Source organism: Paroedura picta, chromosome 3, assembly GCF_049243985.1.
Source record: "Paroedura picta isolate Pp20150507F chromosome 3, Ppicta_v3.0, whole genome shotgun sequence".
Classification (NCBI taxonomy): domain Eukaryota; kingdom Metazoa; phylum Chordata; class Lepidosauria; order Squamata; family Gekkonidae; genus Paroedura; species Paroedura picta.
The window spans coordinates 16,630,768-16,652,093 of NC_135371.1; the positions used below are offsets into that span (position 1 = coordinate 16,630,768).

Here is a 21,326-nt window from a genome sequence, read left to right on the forward strand (position 1 = left end):
ACGAAAGAGGTTGGGAAGAAGATGTGGGGAGAGACAGATCTAATATTGATTTGAACAACTTTATGTTTGGCTCACCCCCCCCCCCGACACACACACCAGTGTTGATAAATACTGCAATGCTAAATCTTTTATGGGTGCTTTGATAGAAGTTAGAGGACACTGAGTAAAAGGTCAAAGCAGTTGTGGTATATAAAAAATATTACATTATGCTGAGGGACCATCAAAATATTTTAACCTGGTTGTTTAATCTACTATCACAAGTTGTGGTTCACAACAATTATTTGTGTTTTATTGGGTGGATTGTACCCCGCTTTTCACTATCTGAAGGAGTTTGAAAGTGGCTTACAATGGCTTACCCTTCCTCTCCAACAGATTCCCTGTGGTAGGTGAGGCTGAGAGCTCTGAGAGGAACTGTGACTGGCCCAAAGCCACCCAGCTGACTGCATAGGGAGGAGGAATAGGGAACTGAACCTGGTTTTCCAGATTAGAGGCTCCCACATTCAAGACCAATTTGACATATGTTTATGTGCACTGTGACCAAGAGGGACTGGGAATAACTATGTCAAGTATCTTTCAATGATTTCCTCTTTTATACCTTTCACGATTCCTCAGTCACCATTCTTGGATACATATTGATATTGTTCCTCAGTGTATCCAGTTATTAGTGCTAGGCTATCTGGAGGGATACCTTCTGAGTTTACATGAGATAAGTAGAAGTGATCCATGGTGACTGTGATGAATGGGACAGAATGGCCATCATCTAGGGCAGGGGTAGTCAACCTGTGGTCCTCCAGATGTTCAAGGACTACAATTTGCTGGCAGGGGCTCATGGGAATTGTAGTCCATGAACATCTGGAGGACCACAGGTTGACTACCCCTGCCTGATCTAGGGAGAGAGAGTCCTCCAATGGGAAAAAAAACCATCTCAGATATTTACTGTGTCTCATTCTCTTGCCTAGTAAAAGGCTAGGACCTCACGACAGACCTTAACAGATATTATTTCCGGCAGCTTACCAAAAAGAAGAGGTTTCAGACTAAGAGTTTTCATGTAATGGATTTTGTTAGGGACCAGCTCCACCTTCTGTTTATGGCCCACCTTGAAAAGAAAGCAAAAGTAACAAACAATTAGACCCCAAACACAGACGATCTGTTCCAGCGCTCGGCATTACACATTCACTAAACTGCTGAAAAGTTCAGGGTGGTAGCAGTGGTTCTGGCCTGCTCAGAAAGCTTCTGACTCCTGACCCATTGTGAAGGTCAGAACTAACCTCTTTGGGCAGGCTATTTAACCCAATTCTCACAGGGCACAGTATTTTCCAATCCTTATTCTTGCACAGAAAACTTTCCACTTCTAAAGATTCATTGTTGAGTTTCTAAAGACTTGTTGAAACAATGAACAGATGCCCTTTGTGGAAACAATCATGAATGGATGCCATTGCCAATACGGTATTAAGCAAGTTTGACAGTTTCAAAGATTTAATGAATGCGTTTCAGCTGATTAGCTGCAGGACTCCCTTTATTGATTTGTAGATAGGAAGTGGGGGGATAATACCCAAAATACATTATGAATTCACCTAATAGGTTGGGCAGATCAAATTAAAACCAGGGCTAAAAGCCTTATTTATAAGTCTCCTCTCACATGACAGAATACTGTAATCACTTATCAGATATAGAGTTAAAGCAAGTGAGAGTGACCCGGGAACAGAAGTGCCCCAGTGATTTCCATGGAAAAGAGCGACATTCTATTGAACTGAAAAAGTGGACAGCTGCATTCGAGGCACGTCATGAACAGTTATTTGGATGTGCTAAAACACATGGGTCAAGTTTTCTGAACCTTTGGGGTAAAGGTAAAGGTATCCCCTGTGCAAGCACTGGGTCATGTCTGATCCTTGGGGTGATGCCTTCTAGCGTTTTCATGGTGGACTCAATATGGGGTGGTTTGCCAGTGCTTTCCCCAGTCATTACCGTTTACCCCCCAGCAAGCTGGGTACTCATTTTACCGACCTCGGAAGGATGGAAGGCTGAGTCAACCTTGAGCCGGCTGCTGGGATCAAACTCCCAGCCTCATGGGCAAAGCTTTCATACTGCATATCTGCTGCCTTACCACTCTGCGCCACAAGGGGCTCTTACCTTTGGGGTACTCCCCTTATATTTATACACTGTAAGGGAAGTCTACTGTTTTTAAGTATTGACAGAGTTTTATTCCAATAAAACAATTTCCACATCTTGTTTTCAATTTGTTCAACTGTAACATTTAAAGCACACTTGATTCGCTTTTTCTCCAACCAAATATTTCGGTCTCAGTAGTTGTTGTTATTTGAATATAAAATTAACATAGGCTACTGATTTTTTTAATATATATATATACTATGTTAAAATACATATGGCAATTCAGCCGATAATAGGGCACTGGAAAGTTTCCCCCAATTTATATTGTTCCCAAAAAATCCTTAGGACTCTATACACTTGAGAACAAAATGTCAGAGCCAGACCAGCACAGCCTGCAGACCTGATGCACAGGCCTCATGCCAGGGATGGAAGTAAATGTGGCTGTTTCAGTTGAATGTCGCTGCAGAATCAGCTTTTCACAAGATGTGAATACCACTGGTAAACTTCTTTATGCCTAAATGTAGGCAAAAGCACTACACAGTAAATGCTAATACCTTGACAGCACAATGTTCTGTTATACAGCACAAAATCATATGATTACTATTTAAACTGTAACAATTGAGTGTTGTATGAGGCTCTGTACAGAAAGGATGCTATCAGTGCTCAGAAGAGTCTGACTTTTCCTTACTTCGGGTTTTTTGCACACACACACACACAAAATGAGCATTTGCTACATATAGTCAGAGCCACCCCCACTGTCAGCACATTAACCAGGCAGTCACTGTTGGGATTTAATTGTGTGAGCTTTGCCACCCCCAGCTAGTTATATTTAGCAGCTAGAAAAAGGAGTTTTGTGGCAGTTTGAAAAGTAACAAGGTTCTGCGCTAGCACAAGCTTTTTTGTCCTAGAACCTACTTCATTAATCTTTAAAGGTAAAGGTAAAGGTACCCCCTGTGCAAGCACCGAGTCATGTCTGACCCTTGGGGTGACGCCCTCTAGCGTTTTCATGGCAGACTCAATACGGGGTGGTTTGCCAGTGCCTTCCCCATATTAATCTTTAAGGTGCCACAATACGCCAGTTTACTTCCCCCCTGCAACAGACTAATACAACTAGCCCCCTGAAACTGTTCATAATATGCATGGTAGCATGTCATTTAATCCCCTCCCTCACAGAACTCCAATTATGTCATTTTAGTACTATCGTTTCTTTTCTAAAGTTCAAGTTATTTGGTGGTCTTGAACTCCTCTGCTGTACAACTCTAGTGAAGGAGTATTTTAAAAAGTGGACAACAAGATTAATCTTTTTAACCCAGCACTTTAGGGATTTTTTTAGCCTCTCGGTAGACTCGACGATTTGTTCATCTGGCCAGATTCACTGTACCTTTCCTGTTATTACTGCTTGTGACCTACTTCAAAGCACAGATCACAGAAATAACAAAGTGCCAGTCCAGAGAGTTTATGCTGTGGTCACACCAGTACTGGCTGCAGCAAATCCATCAAATCACTTACCTAGAATACCGTGCTAATCATGACTGTGCCAATCCGAGTTCAACAGATCATGAAGAGCCTAACCTATATTTCCATCCTAATGTGCAAAACACCAATCCTCCCAATTCTTCAAAGCCTGCTTTATCTACCCCCCCCAAAAAAAAATACTTGGTGTGCTTTTACAGAAAACATAATTTTAAAAAATGAATACACGGTTGTTATGCCCATGATTGCTATGACATTCTAGGTCCTGGCCATCCTAGCTGGAATGTCAAACCTATCAGTGAGAACAATAACTCACAGAAGTGTCCAATCTTGACTATGTCACTCATACAAATCACAACAAGCCAATGGAGCCCCAGCCATGTTGTCCCAGTCCTATTGACACGCTATGTTATGTTATGATTATTGACTGATGATGTTAAGATTGTGGACTCAGTTACCAAATTTATCTGTACTCTGTTAATCCTCAGGTGTTTTTTGTAAACCACTCTGAGCCACAAGGGATGGTTATATATAAATGCAAATAAAAAAAATAAACATAAATAAATAATACCCCCCCAGAACAAACGTAGATCATTCTATACCTATCTTGGACGAACAGATTAAAATATATCATTTATTGGATCAACATACAAGCTTTTGAGTTTCAAACAGCTAAGAACTCTGTGAAACCTGCAACGCTTCCATCCTTCTGCACCAATTGATGAAGTCAGTAAATTATTTAATCCCCTGTGCTTTCTTATCAGGCCACCATGCACAAGTACGTCCTTCCTGGTCAGGGGCAACCAGGATCACAAAACACTTTATCAATTCTGGCTGTGGCCAATCAGCGTGCTCATTCATTAGCAAACTGCCTAATAATGCTGTACCATGCAAGTACCAAGATAATATTCGCCATTCAGTCATATCTGTGTCTTAGAGATCCGATGGCTCAGCCATATCGGCTGTTAACCAACAAATGAAACCAGTCAGCACTCAAAGATAAGGTGATCAGATTGTCCCACTTTTGGAGGGACATCTGGGGGCACCTGGCAAGTACAACAACAATTTGCATAGAACACAAAAATAGTATTGTAATATATGTTTTTAAAATTTCAACATAAGTACATGTTGAAATTAAAAAAAAAACATATATATCAATACTATTTTTGCATTCTATGAAAATTGTTGTTGCTCCATATAGACCAAATTTTAATCAAGACCCCCCCCCTTTCCCGGTCAGTGGTGTCCCGCTTTACCAATGTTAAAATCTGGTCACCTTACTCAAAGACTCTCTTTCGCACTGTCACTTCAGACTTGGCAATATTCAGAGCTGTAAAGAATGGGCGGCATAAAAATCCAAATAAATAAACAAACAAACAAACAAACAAATAAATAAATAAAATAAAGGCATCAGCCGGGCAATCCCGCCCAGAGGGACACCAAAGTGCCGTTTGCACTTTTAAGACAGGGCGGGGGGGGGGGAGGGAGATAACCTCTCCCAGCCCTCCATTCAAGAAGCGACCTGAATATCTCCGCTCCTGCAATGCCAGAAGAAGGCGGCCCGTTCCTCGCCCCGCAGCCGCATCGAACCGAACCCAAACGCGCCTGACGTGCCATTGCGAGCGGCCGGCCGCCCGAGGAGAAAGTTGTCAACTCTCTCCCGGCCCCAGTCCCTGCATCCCGCAATCGCTGGGCGACGTTTAGACGGCCGGCGGGCCAACACGTTTCTTCCCCCCCACACCGCCCCGCAATTGCACGTCAGGAAGAGCTTCACCTGCCGAACGCGTTTCCCCCCCGAAACTGTTAGGGGCGCGGAGGCAAAGCCGGGCAAGAGAACCCCCATCCCCCCCCCCCCCCAGAGCAACGCGCTCTTTTTGGCCGCGCGCGCGCGCCAAGCGCCCCTTCCCCAGCTGAGGGGCGCCTAGCCCGGGACGGGACCCCCGGCTCGCTCGCTCGCTCTGCTTCCCTCCCGACGCGGCTGCGGCTGGGGCTGGGCTTGCCTTGATGCCTTCGAGGCGAGGCAGGGCATGAGCGCCGGAGCCGCCGGGCGCGAAGGGCAAGGCGGGCGGGTCGCGAGCGGGGCCGGGCGCCTCCTTGCCCTGCTCGGGCTCGCCGTCGTCGGAGCTGATGTGCACGAAAAGTAGCAAGCCCAACACGTTGAGCACGTAGAGGTGCGCGAACACCATCAGCACCACGAAGTAGGGTCGGGAGCACACGGCTCGGCGCCCCATCGGGGGCCCCGGCAGCGGAGGGTCCTCGTCTTGCCCGGCGGTCGCCGCCGCCACCGCTGCCCCCGCCGCGGCAGCCATCCTAGGCCCGGTCCGGCCTGAGCGGGCGCCGAGCGACGGGCCGTTACCAAGGCAACCGCCCCGCGGCAGGCGGTGGGAGGGAGAGCGGGCGGGAATCTCTGCCGACGAGCGCTGCGGCGCGCGGCCGGCTGGCGCTGCGTCATCACGCGCGGCGAGCGGGAGAGGCCGTGCATCCCTCTCACCGGCAAACACTAGGGGTGGGAGGGAAACTATTTCGGCCTCAGGAGTTTGTCAGGACCGGTGCGGCCATTTTAGTTGCTGGCGTGCGCCGCTGTGGGTATATATGGCCCCCTACGTATTTGTCTGAGGGGGACGTTGCACATTATATCTGAGGGGGTGCGCGTGCACATGAAAGCTCGTGCACTTTATAAAACTTTGCGGGTCTCACAGGTGCCACGGGACTCGAAATTTGTTTTGAGGGGGGAACCATTTTAAGAAAGGGCAGCGCCTTCGCCCGCTCGTTACGCAGCGGCAGCCATTTTTAGTGAGGGCAAAACATTCTCACGTGCTGTTTTGTTTTTGATGCGCGCGTTTGCTCGGCAGCAGCTGCAGGCTGCAACCTCAGCTGAGCTAGCGCTGGAAAATGCTTCTGATTACATGCGCTTTCTTTCTTGAAACTAAAGTGAAATCAAATCAACCTCCTTAACAAAAAGACACTCCTGCCCGAAAATAGAACACCTTTTATTGCAATACACAAGCATGTCCCCTAACCAACCAAGGTCACCTACACTGTGAACCTAGCTAGCTGCAGAGGGTATGAAATAGCAGATGGAATTGGAATAATCATGAAAGGAAAACGCCGTCACCTTTACTCATTAAGCATGCGATCTGTTTTAGTCCTTCATTCTCAGGAAAGGTCTTCCAAGATTCCCCTGAAGAATGATTCCCCTGCCGGCAGGCTGAAGTTTGATTTCTAAACCAATTAATCTCTCCCCCTACACTTGCCCAAACCAGTTTGCAGAAATAAAATAAAATGGGGAGGTGTCATAGCCAGTTAAAATATACCATGCTGTATGTATGTGTTTTGCAACTCTAAGGAGATGCGTACGTTTAAAGGTAGGTGGAATAATTAGGTAACAGAAGCAAAACCTGCCAAAATAAAGTACATCTAAACATTAGAAAACAGTTGCAGAGTTGCCAGCTCTGTGTTGGGAAATTCATGGAGATTTGGGGAGGGATTTCAATGGTGCACAATGCCACAGACTCCACCCTCCATCCATTTTCTCCACAGGAATTGATTGTGATCTAGTTATTAATAATGGGAGAACTCCAGCCATCATCTGGAGATTGACAACCCCATGCACAACTACAATGGCCAGTCCAGTTAGAAGAATTCTGGCCTAATTAATGAGATACAGCCTTCCTCATCCATTAGAAAGTCACAAAGTTGCCCATCCAATGTATTTATACTGCTGGAGACAATGTTTTCAACTTTCTAACTACAAAGAACCTATTTGTTCCACCTCTTCTTGCTTCCCCATTTCTCTTTTCAGACAGAAACATTGGTAAGAAAAAAAAAGACACAGCAGATGTTAAAATTAGAAATTCACAATTTATTTCAAATTAACAATTGGGGGGGCCCTTCAAGGGCTTTTTCCTTTGCCCTTCCCCCTCCTAATGCCAGAAAAGTGTTGGCAGTTTCTCGATTGAGCTCCCTCCCCAAACCTCAGTGAGGGAGAGAGCAAAGGCAGCCATGATAATGTAGCATTCTGCATAATTTAAGAAAAAGCTCCCACAGCAGAAGCTACTACCTGAAAACCTGGAACTGTCCAGACTTGACTGAACATACAGAAGAGCCTTTTCTATGAAAAAAGTTGAAACAGATTTTTTCTAAAAAAATCATTAAGTGAATTGAGACAGTGCAATATTATAGAAAGTAGTATCTGGTTCTTTCTGGAGCACAAATACATCACACTGCGCACAGAATAGTCACATAGTGTGTTTTAGGTTGTCAGAAAACTCTTTACTGCAGTGGAAGGTATGCCGTTAGACAGCAAGTACAGAACGGGTTAGAGGAGCTGTCTTCTAGCTCTAGCCAAACAGCTTCTTTTTGGCATCTCCATCCAAAACTCTGAGATTGTGCTCACCCGCCCGACAGCGTTCTGTCTAACCTGAATGTCTCCAATGTTCGCTATCAGAAGCTGGTGCAGAGATACTGCTTTAGCTGTTCCAAATTTCTTCATAAAAGAACTGAACACTTTAAATGTAAGCCAAGCCAAAAGAAAACTCAGCACTGGAGTAAAAGGTGAGCCAAATCAATTACAAAAATTAATAAATAAAAAGCATCCCAGTGACAATAAAGGAGAGCTGCCAGGGTGGCATTTGCTGAAAGAGGAAAATGAACTCCCAATATTAGGACATTAAATTACTAAGGAGGGAGGGACGAGTAGCTGTTTACATACACTGGGCCCAGAGATCATTCTTATTTGCAGTCTTGCTGTGACAAATGGCTTGATATGAACTGCAAGCTTTAAATCTATAAACCTGTCCTCATCAACAGCAACATCTTTCAAGGAAAGCCTGGGCATCATGCAGTCCTCAAAGAGGAAGGATGTACTGGAAAGATAAACACACTGAGCTGATCTGTAAACTTTCTAGAATAAAAAATAGTTTAAACATACTTGAATACTGCCCTGATCCAAAAGAAGTGACAGCCTATGTGCCAACCAATTATGGCTTGTATATGGCACATTGCAAACAATGTTTATTTAAACATTTATATCTCGCCTTTCCTCACGGTTCAGTGCAGCTTGAATATGGGATTGGCTCTGGCCATTTGATCTAGCTGAAAATTGCACAGCCACTAAGTTAGCCAATTTGATGTTTGTCCTTGCAGTTTGTGAAACTGACACTTGTTCAACTTTATGCTAAAGTGCTGCCATTGCGTTCAACAATCCGCGGCTGGATTTTTTTTTTGCCACACACAGTTTTGGGCTAGAGTGCCATGCAGCCTTCAGGAGATTAGTTCAGTGAGTCAGACAGCTCCTGGCTAAATTAAACTTGTACAGATGAGGAAATGCCCGATGCTTGGAAGACTGTGCATAAACATGAGCCAGGAGATCAGGCTGGCATTTAACAGCAAGATTTAAGTGCAACTCTCCTATCAAGAGACTAATTCTGGCCAACAGCAGTTGGGTTAAAAACATAATCCTGCACGAGTATTTTATGCACCTCATCTCATCCAGCCCAACATGGAATGAATGTTAACATAGCCTGCTGATCAACTTTTGCATGCACAAAGTGAAGGTCCTCTTTTTGCACTTGCTAAAAGATTGTCCCCTAATCGTTCCGTTTACTAGCAGGGTCGAAAAGGTGAATTGAACGGGAAACATCAACAGCCAGGTTGTGTGATTCTTTCCTTACAGCTGGTCAATAGGGGGCGCTGGGCTAAGGATAGGTTCAAAGGAGCGAGCCTGTTGAGGTCATCATGTTACAGCAGTGACAAGAGACCAATCAAAAGGCAGAAAGAGGTTAGCAATGGGAAGATAGGGCAGGGAGAGAATTCTCTCTCCCAGGAACTTGTCCTTTAGCCTAGTTATCTTCCCTCTCTTTTCTTTAATCTTTGATTAATTGGCTGCTGTGTGCGTTTAAATCGTGGGGCCATTTATTTAAAGCAGGGGTAGTCAAACTGCAGCCCTCCAGATGTCCATGGACTACAATTCCCAGGAGCCCCTGCCAGCGAATGCGAATGCTGGCAGGGGCTCCTGGGAATTGTAGTCCATGGACATCTGGAGGGCCGCAGTTTGACTACCCCTGATTTAAAGGGACAAGCAGGTGATGGGCATAATCTTTTTCCTTGGAGTGCTTGAGGTAGTAGGAGCAGCTGAAGGAGAAGAAGGTTGTCCTTAGAACTAGGACAAAAGCCAACACTGATTTTTAAAAAAGTTTCCTCTAAGGAACCCGGTAAGACAAGCATACTAAAGCACAAGACAATAATCCTAGTCCATTCTTAACCAATCAAAAATTTCATGATCCGTGCACAAAGGCAGTGCAGTAATGGTCACAGAATGTGTCAAAAAACTGGATATTCTCATTCACATCCAGCAATCATAGGAACACTTCCATTTCCCTAGGGATATTATAACCCATACACTGTACATACCTTAAGAGTTTTTTTGCATGGTGGTTGTATATGGTGACTGCATGGTTCTCGCTAAACCAAACAGAGGACATAAAAAAAAAAAAAACTTCTAAACACATTCAAGTCCTTTCCCCATAACATGCCACCCACAAACTGGAATACTAAGCAAAGCACACCCTTCTGCTGCCAAAGTTGCCGCCTGCTTTACAATCAGTGGTGTCGTCGTTTCCAGGGAAACGGTGTAAGTTTACCATCGGCACATTTTTCTACGGCTGAGTCTTACACAGCCAAGATTTTTGCTCATCGAGCATCACGTTAAGTCTAACAGCTTTCCCTTGATGCCGCAAGGGGGTGGGGGGGAAGTCTGGTCTTGTCAGGACAAGAGAGATCAAACTGGATGTATCACTTTACAGTCCTGTAAAGGATCAGGTTTGTAGGTGATTGAGTTGCACAGATAACGCAACTTGGCTTGTTCCTGCCGCCTCTCTCAAGCAAAGCCAGTGCCTGTTTATTATGAGGCCAGCAAGGAGAGAGACTGCGGTGCCGTAATCCCCTGCAGCATTTTTAGTTTTTGGCAGAGGAGAGAAGTCCAGGGAAACAAAAGCCAAGCAACAAATCCATGCAGAGGACAAGCTCAGATTTATAGATTAGCAAAAGAATGTACGGCATAGCAGAACTGTGCTTCCCGCTTTGCTCGATGTCCCTGCATTGCCGGAAAAGAACAGGAGAGCCCCTTGACTCTAAGCTTATCCTTGGCCGTTCCTGATGAACTGCTCTTCTCATGCAGTTACAAAACAAGCAATACAGACAAACGCACAGAAGAGGTGCTAACAGAAAGCCAGTCAGATTATTTCAGAATCACCAGTGCAAAAGATGACTGGAGGAAAAGGGGGAGGGTGGGGGGGGGGAGAGAGAGAACAGAAGAAAAAGCCATTAACTTTACAAGCAGTTTATCAAAAAGGAAACACACTCCAATTCCAATTTATTTTTAAAAAGGGTTTTGTGTTATTTCTAGGGTTCGTTTTGTATAATTGTACAACTGTCGAAAATTACATAAGTTCGTAATGATCTAACACTATGAACAGCCATTCGGGAGGGGAAATATTAGAACCCTCCCAGAACAACCAAGAACCAGGGAAGAAAATGTCCCAGGGAAAAGGTGCCCACGTCTGAACTCCAGCCTGGCAGAAACGAAAAGCGGAAAGAGGAGAAGAAGAAGAAGAAGAAGAAAAAAACAACAACAGAAGAACTAAGCGGTGGTGCTAGCTCATGTCTGGTGTGCGAGGGAAGGGTCAGTGCTGTCCTCATCCCTTCTCTGTGGAGGGGGCGGAGCCAGTTTCTCACGCTGCTTCCGTCACGGCTCTTGCCACCACCTTGCTCTCTGCTCTCACCCCTGCGCCCGGATGCTTCCTGCTACTTTATGTGTCATGGAAGTCTTTCAGCAGGGTCCTCCTCCTCTGTTCAGCTATGTGCATCTGATTCTCCAAATCCTGGGCAGAAGAAAGGAAAGAGAGAGAGAGAGTAGAGCCAAGCATATTTGTTTGGGACTAGCAAGGAAATGGATCTCCGCATACTGTGAGAACAAAGCCAATAGAGAGGATATCTGGAAACTGGGGAGGGGGGGTCCCACCTCTCATCTGGTCCCAGCTGTAGCAGGGGTGCAGGAAAAGCCACAGGGCTTAGAATGAGAACTCATAAGGATTGATTCCCTCCATCTTTTATTAATTAATTGATTTGATTTCGATACCGCCCTTCCGTACGGCTCTGGGCGGTTTACATGAAACATTGTAGAACATTTACAAAGAACATAGAACAATATGACAGATAACAATCATGATATAACAAGCCAACCAGAACAGCATTTCAACAGAACAATAACACTGACAATCCCTGGGTAAGCTTGACCTCTCAGTCTGAACCTATAGATGTTTTGAGTTGATCGGCCTCAAGCAAATGCCTGGGGGAGGAGCTCCCTTTTGCAGGCCCTGCAGAATTGTGGAAGTTCGGGCAGAGCCCTGATCTCCTCAGGGAGCTCGTTCCACCAGGCAGGGGCCAGGACCGAGAAGGCTCTGGCCCTTGTTGAGGTCCGACGTGCTTCTTTGGGGGCCAGAGATCCCCAGCCAGTTGGAGGTGGCAGAGCGTAACGCTCTTTTGGGGGTATAGGCAGGGAGGTGGTCTCTCAGATATAAAGCCTTTCTTCAGCCATCACTTCGAGGACCACCAAATATGGCTCCTAGCCGGTAGTTTCTAGAGAAGTCTAAAAACTGATCTCTAAACCCATTTTTAAAATAGTGATTTTTCTAGCCTCCTAGGGAAGGGGATGTGGCTCAGCTATAGTGGCTATTCTTGGCATACTGAAAGCCCCACGCTTGGTCCATGAAGTCTCCGTTTAAAAGGATCAGGTAATGGGTGGATCTGTGCATTCACCTATGAACACTTCAACTAACCTGTATGCTGCCTGTCCTGAATCCTGCTCAAATAAAACCTTGATGTGCAGTATGAGTCTTCCTTCAATTCCCTGACAATGTCTCTATTTGCAGGTACAACTGATTGAGACCTCCCGCCTCAAAGAATGTTGAGCTGAAGAATGGAAAGATTATGCGGGAGCGGGTGGGATAAAGGTTGTCACTTACCCCTCTGTCATAACTGTCGGCTCGCTCCACTTTCCATGACAGATTTTCTATTTCAGCCTCCAGCTGAGCTTGCTGGTATTCAAACTGGAACCAAACAGAATAGATTGATGGGAGAAATAGAGGCAAAAAGAGTGCCTTCCACCACCCCTCACCGAACCCCAGTCAATTGCTTCGAGAGAACCATCTTGCTTGCTGCCGCTGCTCACGTTCAAAATGCGCTTCTAAAGGAACTAGAAAGCTACAAGCCAAGACTGAGGCAAGTTCCCTGAGCTCAGGTAACCAGAACGATGAATTGTCCCATTTGAGGTGAACTTTCATTAAAGCCAGTGCAAATCCTAGTCATCACAACCCTGCCCCCCCCCCTCCATTTCGGAGCTTTCCTCAAGGGTTCTTATATCCAGGAATCTAAAGATTTTAAAAGGTAGGACATCTTAACAAGGAAGCTTTCTGAATTCAAAAGGGAGGCAAAGCTGCTACATGCTAGCCACACTCATTTAATGTTTTCTTTCTCAGGATCACTGGTCCATCCCTTTCAGATTTCAATCCCTTTCAGATTTCAACCCATTTTTTTTCAAAGTGTTGCATTTGGAAAGTTAGTGAACCGAAGGGCATTTGTGAAACAGGCATTTACTTCTAGTTTACTTTAGAAGAAGAAGAAGAGTTGGTTCTTAGATGCCGCTTTTCTCTCCCTGAAGGAGTCTCAAAGCGGCTTACATTCACCTTCCCTTTCCTCTCACCACAACAGACACCCTGTGAGGTAGGAGAGGCTGAGAGAGCCCTGATATCACTGCTCGGTCAGAACAGCTTTATCAATGCTGTGGTGAGCCCAAGGTCACCCAGCTGGCTGCATGTGGGGGAGTGAAGATTCAAACCCGGCTTGCCAGATTAGAAGTCCGCACTCCTAACCACTACACCAAACTGGCTTTCTTTAAAGCACAGTGAAATAGCGTGACCTGCCCCTTTCCACAAAATGAACATCTGCGGCGGTCAGGAAGAGCTCCAACTGGGAGGTTCTTTTTAAAAAGTTATTAGGTGACAGCTTAATTTGCAAGCTCTTTATTCAAGCATGAAACGCTGGTTGCGATGAACGAATTTTGGCCTATTATGCTTAGGGATGATTCCTAAACCAATCACTCAGCGAGGCAGCTGGAAAGGCAAATAGCTTCAACCGCCGTGTCATGGGCCTCTATGCCATTCCGCTATTAATTATTCATTTGATTTCCCTCGAATTATTAATCTGATCATTAATCTGAGCTGGGTGCATGCGTTAGCACAGAGAGCTCCACTTGGCAGCAGGCTTGAGCCGCGCTGGGTCCTGTACTGTCCGTGGCCCGTTTTAAGAATACAGCGGTTATATTCTGCTCGGGATGTAGACTGCTCCGCTCAGTGGGGAGGGGAAATTACAGGGAACATTGGACCTGATCCACCCGAGCCAGACTGCCAGGGCTCCTGCATTTCCCAACCCCGATCCTTCAGAACTGTAGATGCCAGCAAAAACATAAGCCACGTCTTACCAATTTCTTCCTGGGACCGGATTCCATATAATAGGCATATGGATATGTGTACTGTAGCGTGTAACGACACTACAACAAAAGAGAAAAAGAAGAAGACTGGGATGTACTGTCAGCACTATCTGCTCCCCTTCTCCCAATGCTGGGGGATGGCAGGCTTGTCAGCATTAGTCCTTTTAGTGGCTACACTGCTATTCAGGAGTGTCATGCTATGTGGTAGGTGTGGGGGAGAGCTGGAGGTAAGTCATGCCCTCTGAAATCTGATGGGATATCTGGGGGACTTTTAGGGCTTGTGGTATTAAGATTAAGCGGGGGTGGGAACAGGACACACGGGACAGACATGACACCACATTGTCCCTGATGTCAATTCCGGACTTCTAGAAGAGCAGAGATCAATTTAGTGTGCTATGAAACATAAACCAACCTTAGGAGTGGCTGGCTCTTTATATCAAGTACCTGGTGGCCCTCTAGATTGCATCTTGTAGTACTAGAGCCCATGCCTTGCTGCCCCTATTGGCCCAACCCCCACTTCACTCTTCTTCTGACAAAAGGGTTGTGTGTGTGTTTTTGGTACTAATAAGCTAGAGAGAGAGAGAAAGAGCCACTTGTGGCGCAGGGCAGTAAGGCAGCCGACATGCTGTCTGAAGCTCTGACCATTAGGCGGGGAGTTCGATCCCAGAGGTCGGCTCAAGGTTGACTCAGCCTTCCATCCTTCTGAGGTCGGTAAAATGAGTACCCAGCTTGCTGGGGGGGTAAACGGTCATGACTGGGGAAGGCACTGGCAAACCACCCCGTATTGAGTCTGCCATGAAAACGCTAGAGGGCGTCACCCCAAGGGTGAGACATGACCCGGTGCTTGCAACTTCAAGCAACCTATTGCTGTGGGCTTTACCTTGTAAGCTAGAGAAACCAACCTTTGCAAGTAGTTTTGCTGCATTCTGTAGATACTGCCAGTCTATCCACGTTCCCAGGTTGTTCATCACCCGTTCTTGTATTTTCTCTTGGATTCGCTGGTACGTCTGGGCCTCCAACTGTAAGCTCTTGTTGTGGTTTTCCCACTGCAGAAAGGAAGGAAAAGATATGAGACAAGTGCAGTCTTCAACGTACGGAGACAAAAAGGCTGGTCCACCAGACTAATTAATTTGGGGGGGGGGGGGAGCCGAGAAGCATCTTTCAGTTCAAAGCCTTCCCATCACAAGAGGCAAGACGTACTGAAGTGCAAACACATCCCCAGCCACTATCTGAGACCACCTCATTATGTTTTGGCAGTGCATTCTGAAAGAGATAAGACAATGCTACTTTGCATCAATAGTCCTGCTAAGTTCTTGCATTAATAACAGTGAGGGCCATGGCTCATGAAACTGGGTATGCTTTAGGTCACACTGTTCACACAGCAGCTTCTTGAAACGCCCACCTTTGTGTTTCAGATGTGCCAAGTGCATTGCGGTGACGGTAATTATTTGGAAACGGGCAGGCAGAATTTACAAAAGAAAACCAGCACGGCATAGCAGTTAAGTGTGTTCAAATGGGCAGAGAGATCCAGGTCTGATTGCCTGCTCTGCCATGAGAACTTGCTGGGTGACTACAATCTTAACCTCACAGGAATGCTGAGAGGGGATGATGGAGGAGAGGAAAGCTACGCCTGCAGCCTTGGAGAAAGGGTAGGATAACAATGCAAATGCAGACAGCTGGTGAAGGATTGAAGTTTCCGCATCTGACACTGGCTGCCTCTCACTCACGCAGATTCTACGTTCAATTTTGGCTTATCCACATTTCTCCTACCCTCATGCATTTGGACAGATACCAGTTTTATTTTCTGCCGCTTCATCCTTTTCCCTTCTACAGAGCCCCAAAGCATTTTTGAAAAATTCCCCCCTCCAGTTGTTTTTTTTTTTTAAAGCAACTTGGTGAATCAGAATGACAGCTGCTAAAAAGATAATCACCTCTGGCAGAAACATTCCCTTCCCCCACCCCTTCCTACTCAGCAGCAGAACCTCCAGAGGCGCCTTTCAAGTAAACCACTCTGGATTAAATGGCCGGCATTTAAAGGGACCACAGAGACCAGAGATAGGAAAGATCTCTGCCCAAGAACATTGAAGCGCTGCTATTCTCAGAGGAGTTTCGTGCAAGTGCCACACGAGGTTTTGCTTTGGATACTGTAAAGATTCACTTGACTGACCCTTAAGTCACACAAAATGTAACTGATGTGGATAAACAGCTTACTTGACGTAACTGAGTGCAGAGCAAGGTGTTTACAAACTCATGTTCCTTACGTCAAGAAAGCAGTTCCAAAAGAGCTGCACGCTAGGAGGGATTTTCAGCATTTTTGGAGGCAAACTGTAGCCTTACAGGAAGCTTAGACTGCATAACACAGGGCAATTCAGTGCCAGGGAACGTCAAGCAACCTATTGCTGTGGGCTTGGGTAAAGGAACTCTCGACCCTGCTGGAAAGGAGCCTCTGGAAATGGAGCCTCCACCTGGAAGAATAAACTTAACACAGGCTTCTGAAACTCCGGTGACTACACAGAACTTTCTGTCACATGCCGTTTCTCACATAGTCATTGTTTGCATTGACCTTTGCACGAGGGCTTGGAGGCATTAAAAAGGCTACGGTTGGCTCTGGCCAAGGAGATGTCTCCTACCCTCTCAAAATAGAACAAGTACTTCTTAAGGGCCTCTCTGGCCTGTGCTTGCTGACTCTGGTTTACAATATCAGGATTCTCTTTGTACCGACTGCATTCGTAGTATTCGCTGCCGTGAGTCTTCCAGTCCCCCAGACACATCCAGCAGAAGTCTGTTATCGCAAAGGAGAAGCTCGGGTTACGTTGCAAGGCTTACAAAAAAAAAAGGGACACAAGACCAGCCCCCACCCCAGTAAATGGGAGTTCCTATTTAAGGGGACGCTGTAAATTGTTAACTAAGAGTGCTTTGCAGGACCATCAGGATGCTGCTCGAAGCAGAGAAAGAGGGAAGCCTTCCTCTCCCTTCCACTAAAAGCTTCTTGATGTTCTCGACTCACCGTGTTTGCATTTAGAACATTGCTGAAAGAGAGAGAGAGAGAGACAGCAAGATTTAGGCAAGGCTCAAACAACAGACAACTAGAGAAAAGCAATCTTGATCTTGTTCAGGAACTGCTTACCATGTGATTACAGCCACCATTCTTTTCAATACAGATATTGCACTTGGGACACTGAGGAAGCAATATATAGAAATATATATTAGATATATAAGATCCTTGTTCGTGTTTCAGTCTTTCCACCCTTTGATACCTTGTGCCTTTTTCACTTGCATATTGATTTTTCCTTTTACATTGTTCTACAAGAGGCTCTTGTGGCGCAGAGTGGTAAGGCAGCAGAAATGCTGTCTGAAAGCTCTGCCCATGAGGCTGGGAGTTCAATCCCAGCAGCCGGCTCAAGGTTGACTCAGCCTTCCATCCTTTCGAGGTTGGTAAAATGAATACTCAGCTTTCTGGGGTGTAAACGGTAATGACTGGGGAAGGCACTGGCAAACCACCCCGTATTGAGTCTGCCATGAAAACGCTGGAGGGCGTCACCCCAAGGGTCAGACATGACTCCGTGCTTGCACAGGGGATACCTTTACCTTTATGTCAGTCCTTCTCTTTATTCAGTCAGTCCTTTTTATTTATTCCCTGTATTCGTTTAATTTAAGCACTGCTAAGGGTCCTTAAAGCAGCTAACATAAACATCCTTTGTAAAACAATCAACCCATCAATTCAAAACAACCTAAAAGCAGGAGGCGACACTGAGCTCTTATCAGCTTGCACCAAGTTCTCATGATCAATTAAGACCAAAGTGTCCCTAAGATTTTCTGCCTTCAGTTTCACAATGATAAACTTCAGAAACACTGACAAAGGTATTCCCAATTAGCCTTAATCCACCGCTCGTATTTGAAGTTTTATGTTTCTGTGTTTCCATGTGCCTGCTGGTGGTTCTTCGTTTCCTCTGCTGTCCTATGCCATCATGGGGCACCTGAACTGGGAAGGTCTCCAAAACAGGAAGCACCTTGTAACAGGGCAGAAACATATTTCGAGTCCCAGATACTGCTGCTGCCATAGACAAGCCTGGATCTCTTGCTCATCTTCTTTTAAATTTCTCTTCAGTGACAACTTGGATTAGTTCCTCCATTACTCAAGGTGTGCCCTTTCATACCTGCTCACCTTTTTATGTTTTACATCAGCCCTAATCTCTCTCCCATCCTACCCAATGGTTCTTCAACAGCTTTGTTTTTCTTTCCAAAAGGGGGATTATTTACATTAGTCATGTTCAAGTGACTGTTGACATCTCAACCCATGCTAAACGTAAAGGAAAGGAGATGGAAGACTGGTGCATTGGGTGAGGTTCATCTGAAGAACTGAACGGACTCTCATTTTCCCCTTCTAGGAGACAGCTACCTGTTCGTCTGTAATAGAGCAAAATTTGAGTCCAGTTGTATCTTAAAGACCAACGGTATCATCACCAACTATAATGACTGATGCCTTTCTGCCTCCACTTCTGAAAAAGCTTGACTGATGAGTGGGAAGTCAAAGGAAGGAAAAAGGGAACAGAAGGGAAAGAACTAAATATAAATATGCTGCTTGAAACAGCAATGCCCCTATTAGGTATCCTACTAAATATAAACTAGCTGTTGGCAGCTCGTTTACACCATTTTAGATGTAAAGACGACACAAATTTTAAGCACCACGTGATTCTCCTCCCCCAAGCTCTCAGCGTGGGCAAAGTTATAAATGAAATTTCTAACATCACCATGCCTTATTTATTCATAATTGTATTTATTAACTGCCCTATTTTGGGAGACTCAGGGCAGTTTACAGTAGAAGTAAAACTTATTAAAAATCAGACCGGAAATATAGATTTGGATACACACATGATATTATAATATTAAATAGATATTAAACAATTGCCTGCTTACATCTTTAGTGTGAGCACTGATGTAGTTAGCCGTTTCAGAGTCATCTGCACACTTGGTGAGCCATTTTCGGATGGTGGCGCAGTCTGTGGGAGCGTGGTACATCTGCCGACACTTGAAACTTAAGCAAGCAAAGGGAAAGGGAAGTCCATTTTGCATGAGTGCTAATACATGTATCTAAAAGCCTCTTTGTACAGTAAAAAAAAAAAAAACGAGGATCATCTATAATGCAGATCTGTGTGGTCTCTGCTTTTTAATGCAAGCGCTGTGGAAGGTGTCGACAGGGCTTTGGTAGTGGACACATAGTGAGAATCCCACTTCATACTCACAAAAAGATCAAAATGGGAATCGTCTAAAAGCAAATTTCTAATGCAAAGATAAGTTTGAAAAGCAAGTGGCCAATGTATGATGAAATCACAGGCTAAGGAGACGCTGAGTCAGTTTTTCGGGAGGGCTATGGTACCCTGGCTTAGAATCAGAGCTCAGCAAAACAAATAAATGTGCTCTACACACACAGAAGATCGCATTCTGGCTTGCTTGGTCCAGCGCTCTGAGCACCTTCTGGTAACACATCCCCTCCACCAAGGAGAAAAGAGGGATCAGGTCACTGAAGGCAGAATAAAAGAATAGGGCTGCAAAGTTGTGAACGGCTACTGCAGATCCCAGATCCCAGGGATGCTATCCTTTTGGCAGGGAGGAGAGAAAGAGAATATCTGGCAGTCTGAGCCAACTCTAAGAGTCACAGCTTTATAATGCATCATATTTGGCCATTCACAGGTTTGTCAGCTGGGTGAATCATTCTTGTTGGAAAGGGCTTTCTGACTCCCAAGCACGAACTCACACTTACAGATGTGAGAAGCATCCTCAAGAGCAGGGGTAGTCAAACTGCGGCCCTCCAGATGTCCGTGGACTACAATTCCCATGAGCCCCTGCCAGCATTCGCTGGCAGGGGCTCATGGGAATTGTAGTCCATGGACATCTGGAGGGCCGCAGTTTGACTACCCCTGCTCAAGAGGTTCATCAGACAGAGTCATTTTCAGCTCTAAATCATATTTGCTTTGCTACTGGTCTTAGGGAAAGGAGATGGAAGGTGAGCTTTGTTTCATTTCTTCTCGATTAGCTTGCAGAGGAAACCCCAAACCCTTAATGCTCGTTAAGGCTGAGTCCAACATACGGTTTCATTTCCTTACCAGAAAACTTCGTTGCATCGATTGCACTGTACTCGGCGGGCTTTGGGCTCCTGTACCTGTATGACCATAGGGCAGTCTGCACCAGGACACAGCTGCAGCTGGAAATGGCTCTGGAACACATACCCAAAAGCTATATTAAAAGCTGATCTGGGAATCGAAAAAACAGCTATATCCTATTTTCCATGTGTATTCATTCTCCTTGGAGACACCAAATCGGTCAAGACCAAATGCCGGCCCTTGATGTAATTCTTATCAAAATAATTATTACGAAATTCTTAACAAAACTCGGCAAGTTGTTAAGGACACTGTAAAGCTTTTTAATGTCCCTAGATGTTTAAGGTGGTTCGTGATTGCCTTCATTGTTTTGCTGCGTCTGATACAGGTTTTTCTTCTGGCAGAAACGGATTTTGGGACATTTAAAGTAGTAACTTTTCTTTCTGAGGAAGATGCCAGATATAACAGGCACTGTTATATCAATCCACTTAGAAACTGGATTTTACTATGTGGAATGGCAAAATCCTCTTGCAAATGGAGACTCAAGTGGATTGAAAATGCATTATTTAGCATGTATGAAAGCGGGGCCAAATGTCTCTTCTGTAGACAAGGGATTCAGAGGGCTTTTTCCCCTGCAGCCAACCCCGCCCTGAGCATAATCAGGTGGTCCCCAACTCCTGCTGTTGATGACAGGGAAAGTCTCTTCTCTCTCCAACCCTTTTCTACTCTCCCCCCAGCCCTCCCAGTTCCTTGCTCCATACAGCCTTTGGTGTGTGGTGACAGAAAAGGAAATTAAAAAGATGTCTTTTTACCAAAGAAGCATGAAACTAAACAAAAGCTGAATCTAAAAACTGCTCTTACTTTAAAAGGTAGCTAAAGCAGCACACAAAGGTCTTTGGTAAGGATGTGAGGGCAATCTGATTGCAACATCTGTCACCCCACTGATCGCTGAGGTTAATCCGGCTGATCTGGATGGCTTGGTGATCTTTGGAAATTTTTATACCAGCAAAAAAAAAAAATGAAGCGCAAGAAGCGCATAGACTAGAACCATTACGAACCATCTACAGATGAAAGCTGCAATCATGCACTCAGTTATTGGG

The 21,326-nt window shown here is 45.3% G+C and overlaps 2 protein-coding genes across 7 annotated transcripts in view; both read right to left on the reverse strand.

Moving 5' to 3' along the window:
- Positions 1-6,019, reverse strand: part of P4HTM (prolyl 4-hydroxylase, transmembrane) — a 28,990-nt gene extending 22,971 nt beyond the window's left edge. Inside the window, exons 1-2 of the mRNA XM_077324937.1 lie at positions 5,583-6,019; positions 1,015-1,096 (exon numbers count right to left, since the gene is read on the reverse strand). Of these exons, the coding sequence (XP_077181052.1) occupies positions 1,015-1,096; positions 5,583-5,891 (391 nt within the window). The 5' untranslated portion in view covers positions 5,892-6,019. The remainder of the gene's footprint in view (positions 1-1,014; positions 1,097-5,582) is intronic.
- A 1,404-nt stretch (positions 6,020-7,423) lies between these two features.
- ARIH2 (ariadne RBR E3 ubiquitin protein ligase 2) overlaps positions 7,424-21,326 on the reverse strand; it is a 52,032-nt gene continuing 38,129 nt past the window's right edge. For all 6 annotated transcript variants that reach the window (XM_077324940.1, XM_077324938.1, XM_077324943.1 and 3 more), the window contains 9 exons: positions 20,233-20,342; positions 19,046-19,163; positions 17,256-17,306; positions 17,136-17,157; positions 16,759-16,910; positions 15,031-15,174; positions 14,120-14,188; positions 12,606-12,689; positions 7,424-11,462 (listed from right to left, as the gene is read on the reverse strand). In XM_077324940.1, coding sequence (XP_077181055.1) covers positions 11,391-11,462; positions 12,606-12,689; positions 14,120-14,188; positions 15,031-15,174; positions 16,759-16,910; positions 17,136-17,157; positions 17,256-17,306; positions 19,046-19,163; positions 20,233-20,342 — 822 coding nt within the window. In that variant the 3' untranslated portion in view covers positions 7,424-11,390. The remainder of the gene's footprint in view (positions 11,463-12,605; positions 12,690-14,119; positions 14,189-15,030; positions 15,175-16,758; positions 16,911-17,135; positions 17,158-17,255; positions 17,307-19,045; positions 19,164-20,232; positions 20,343-21,326) is intronic.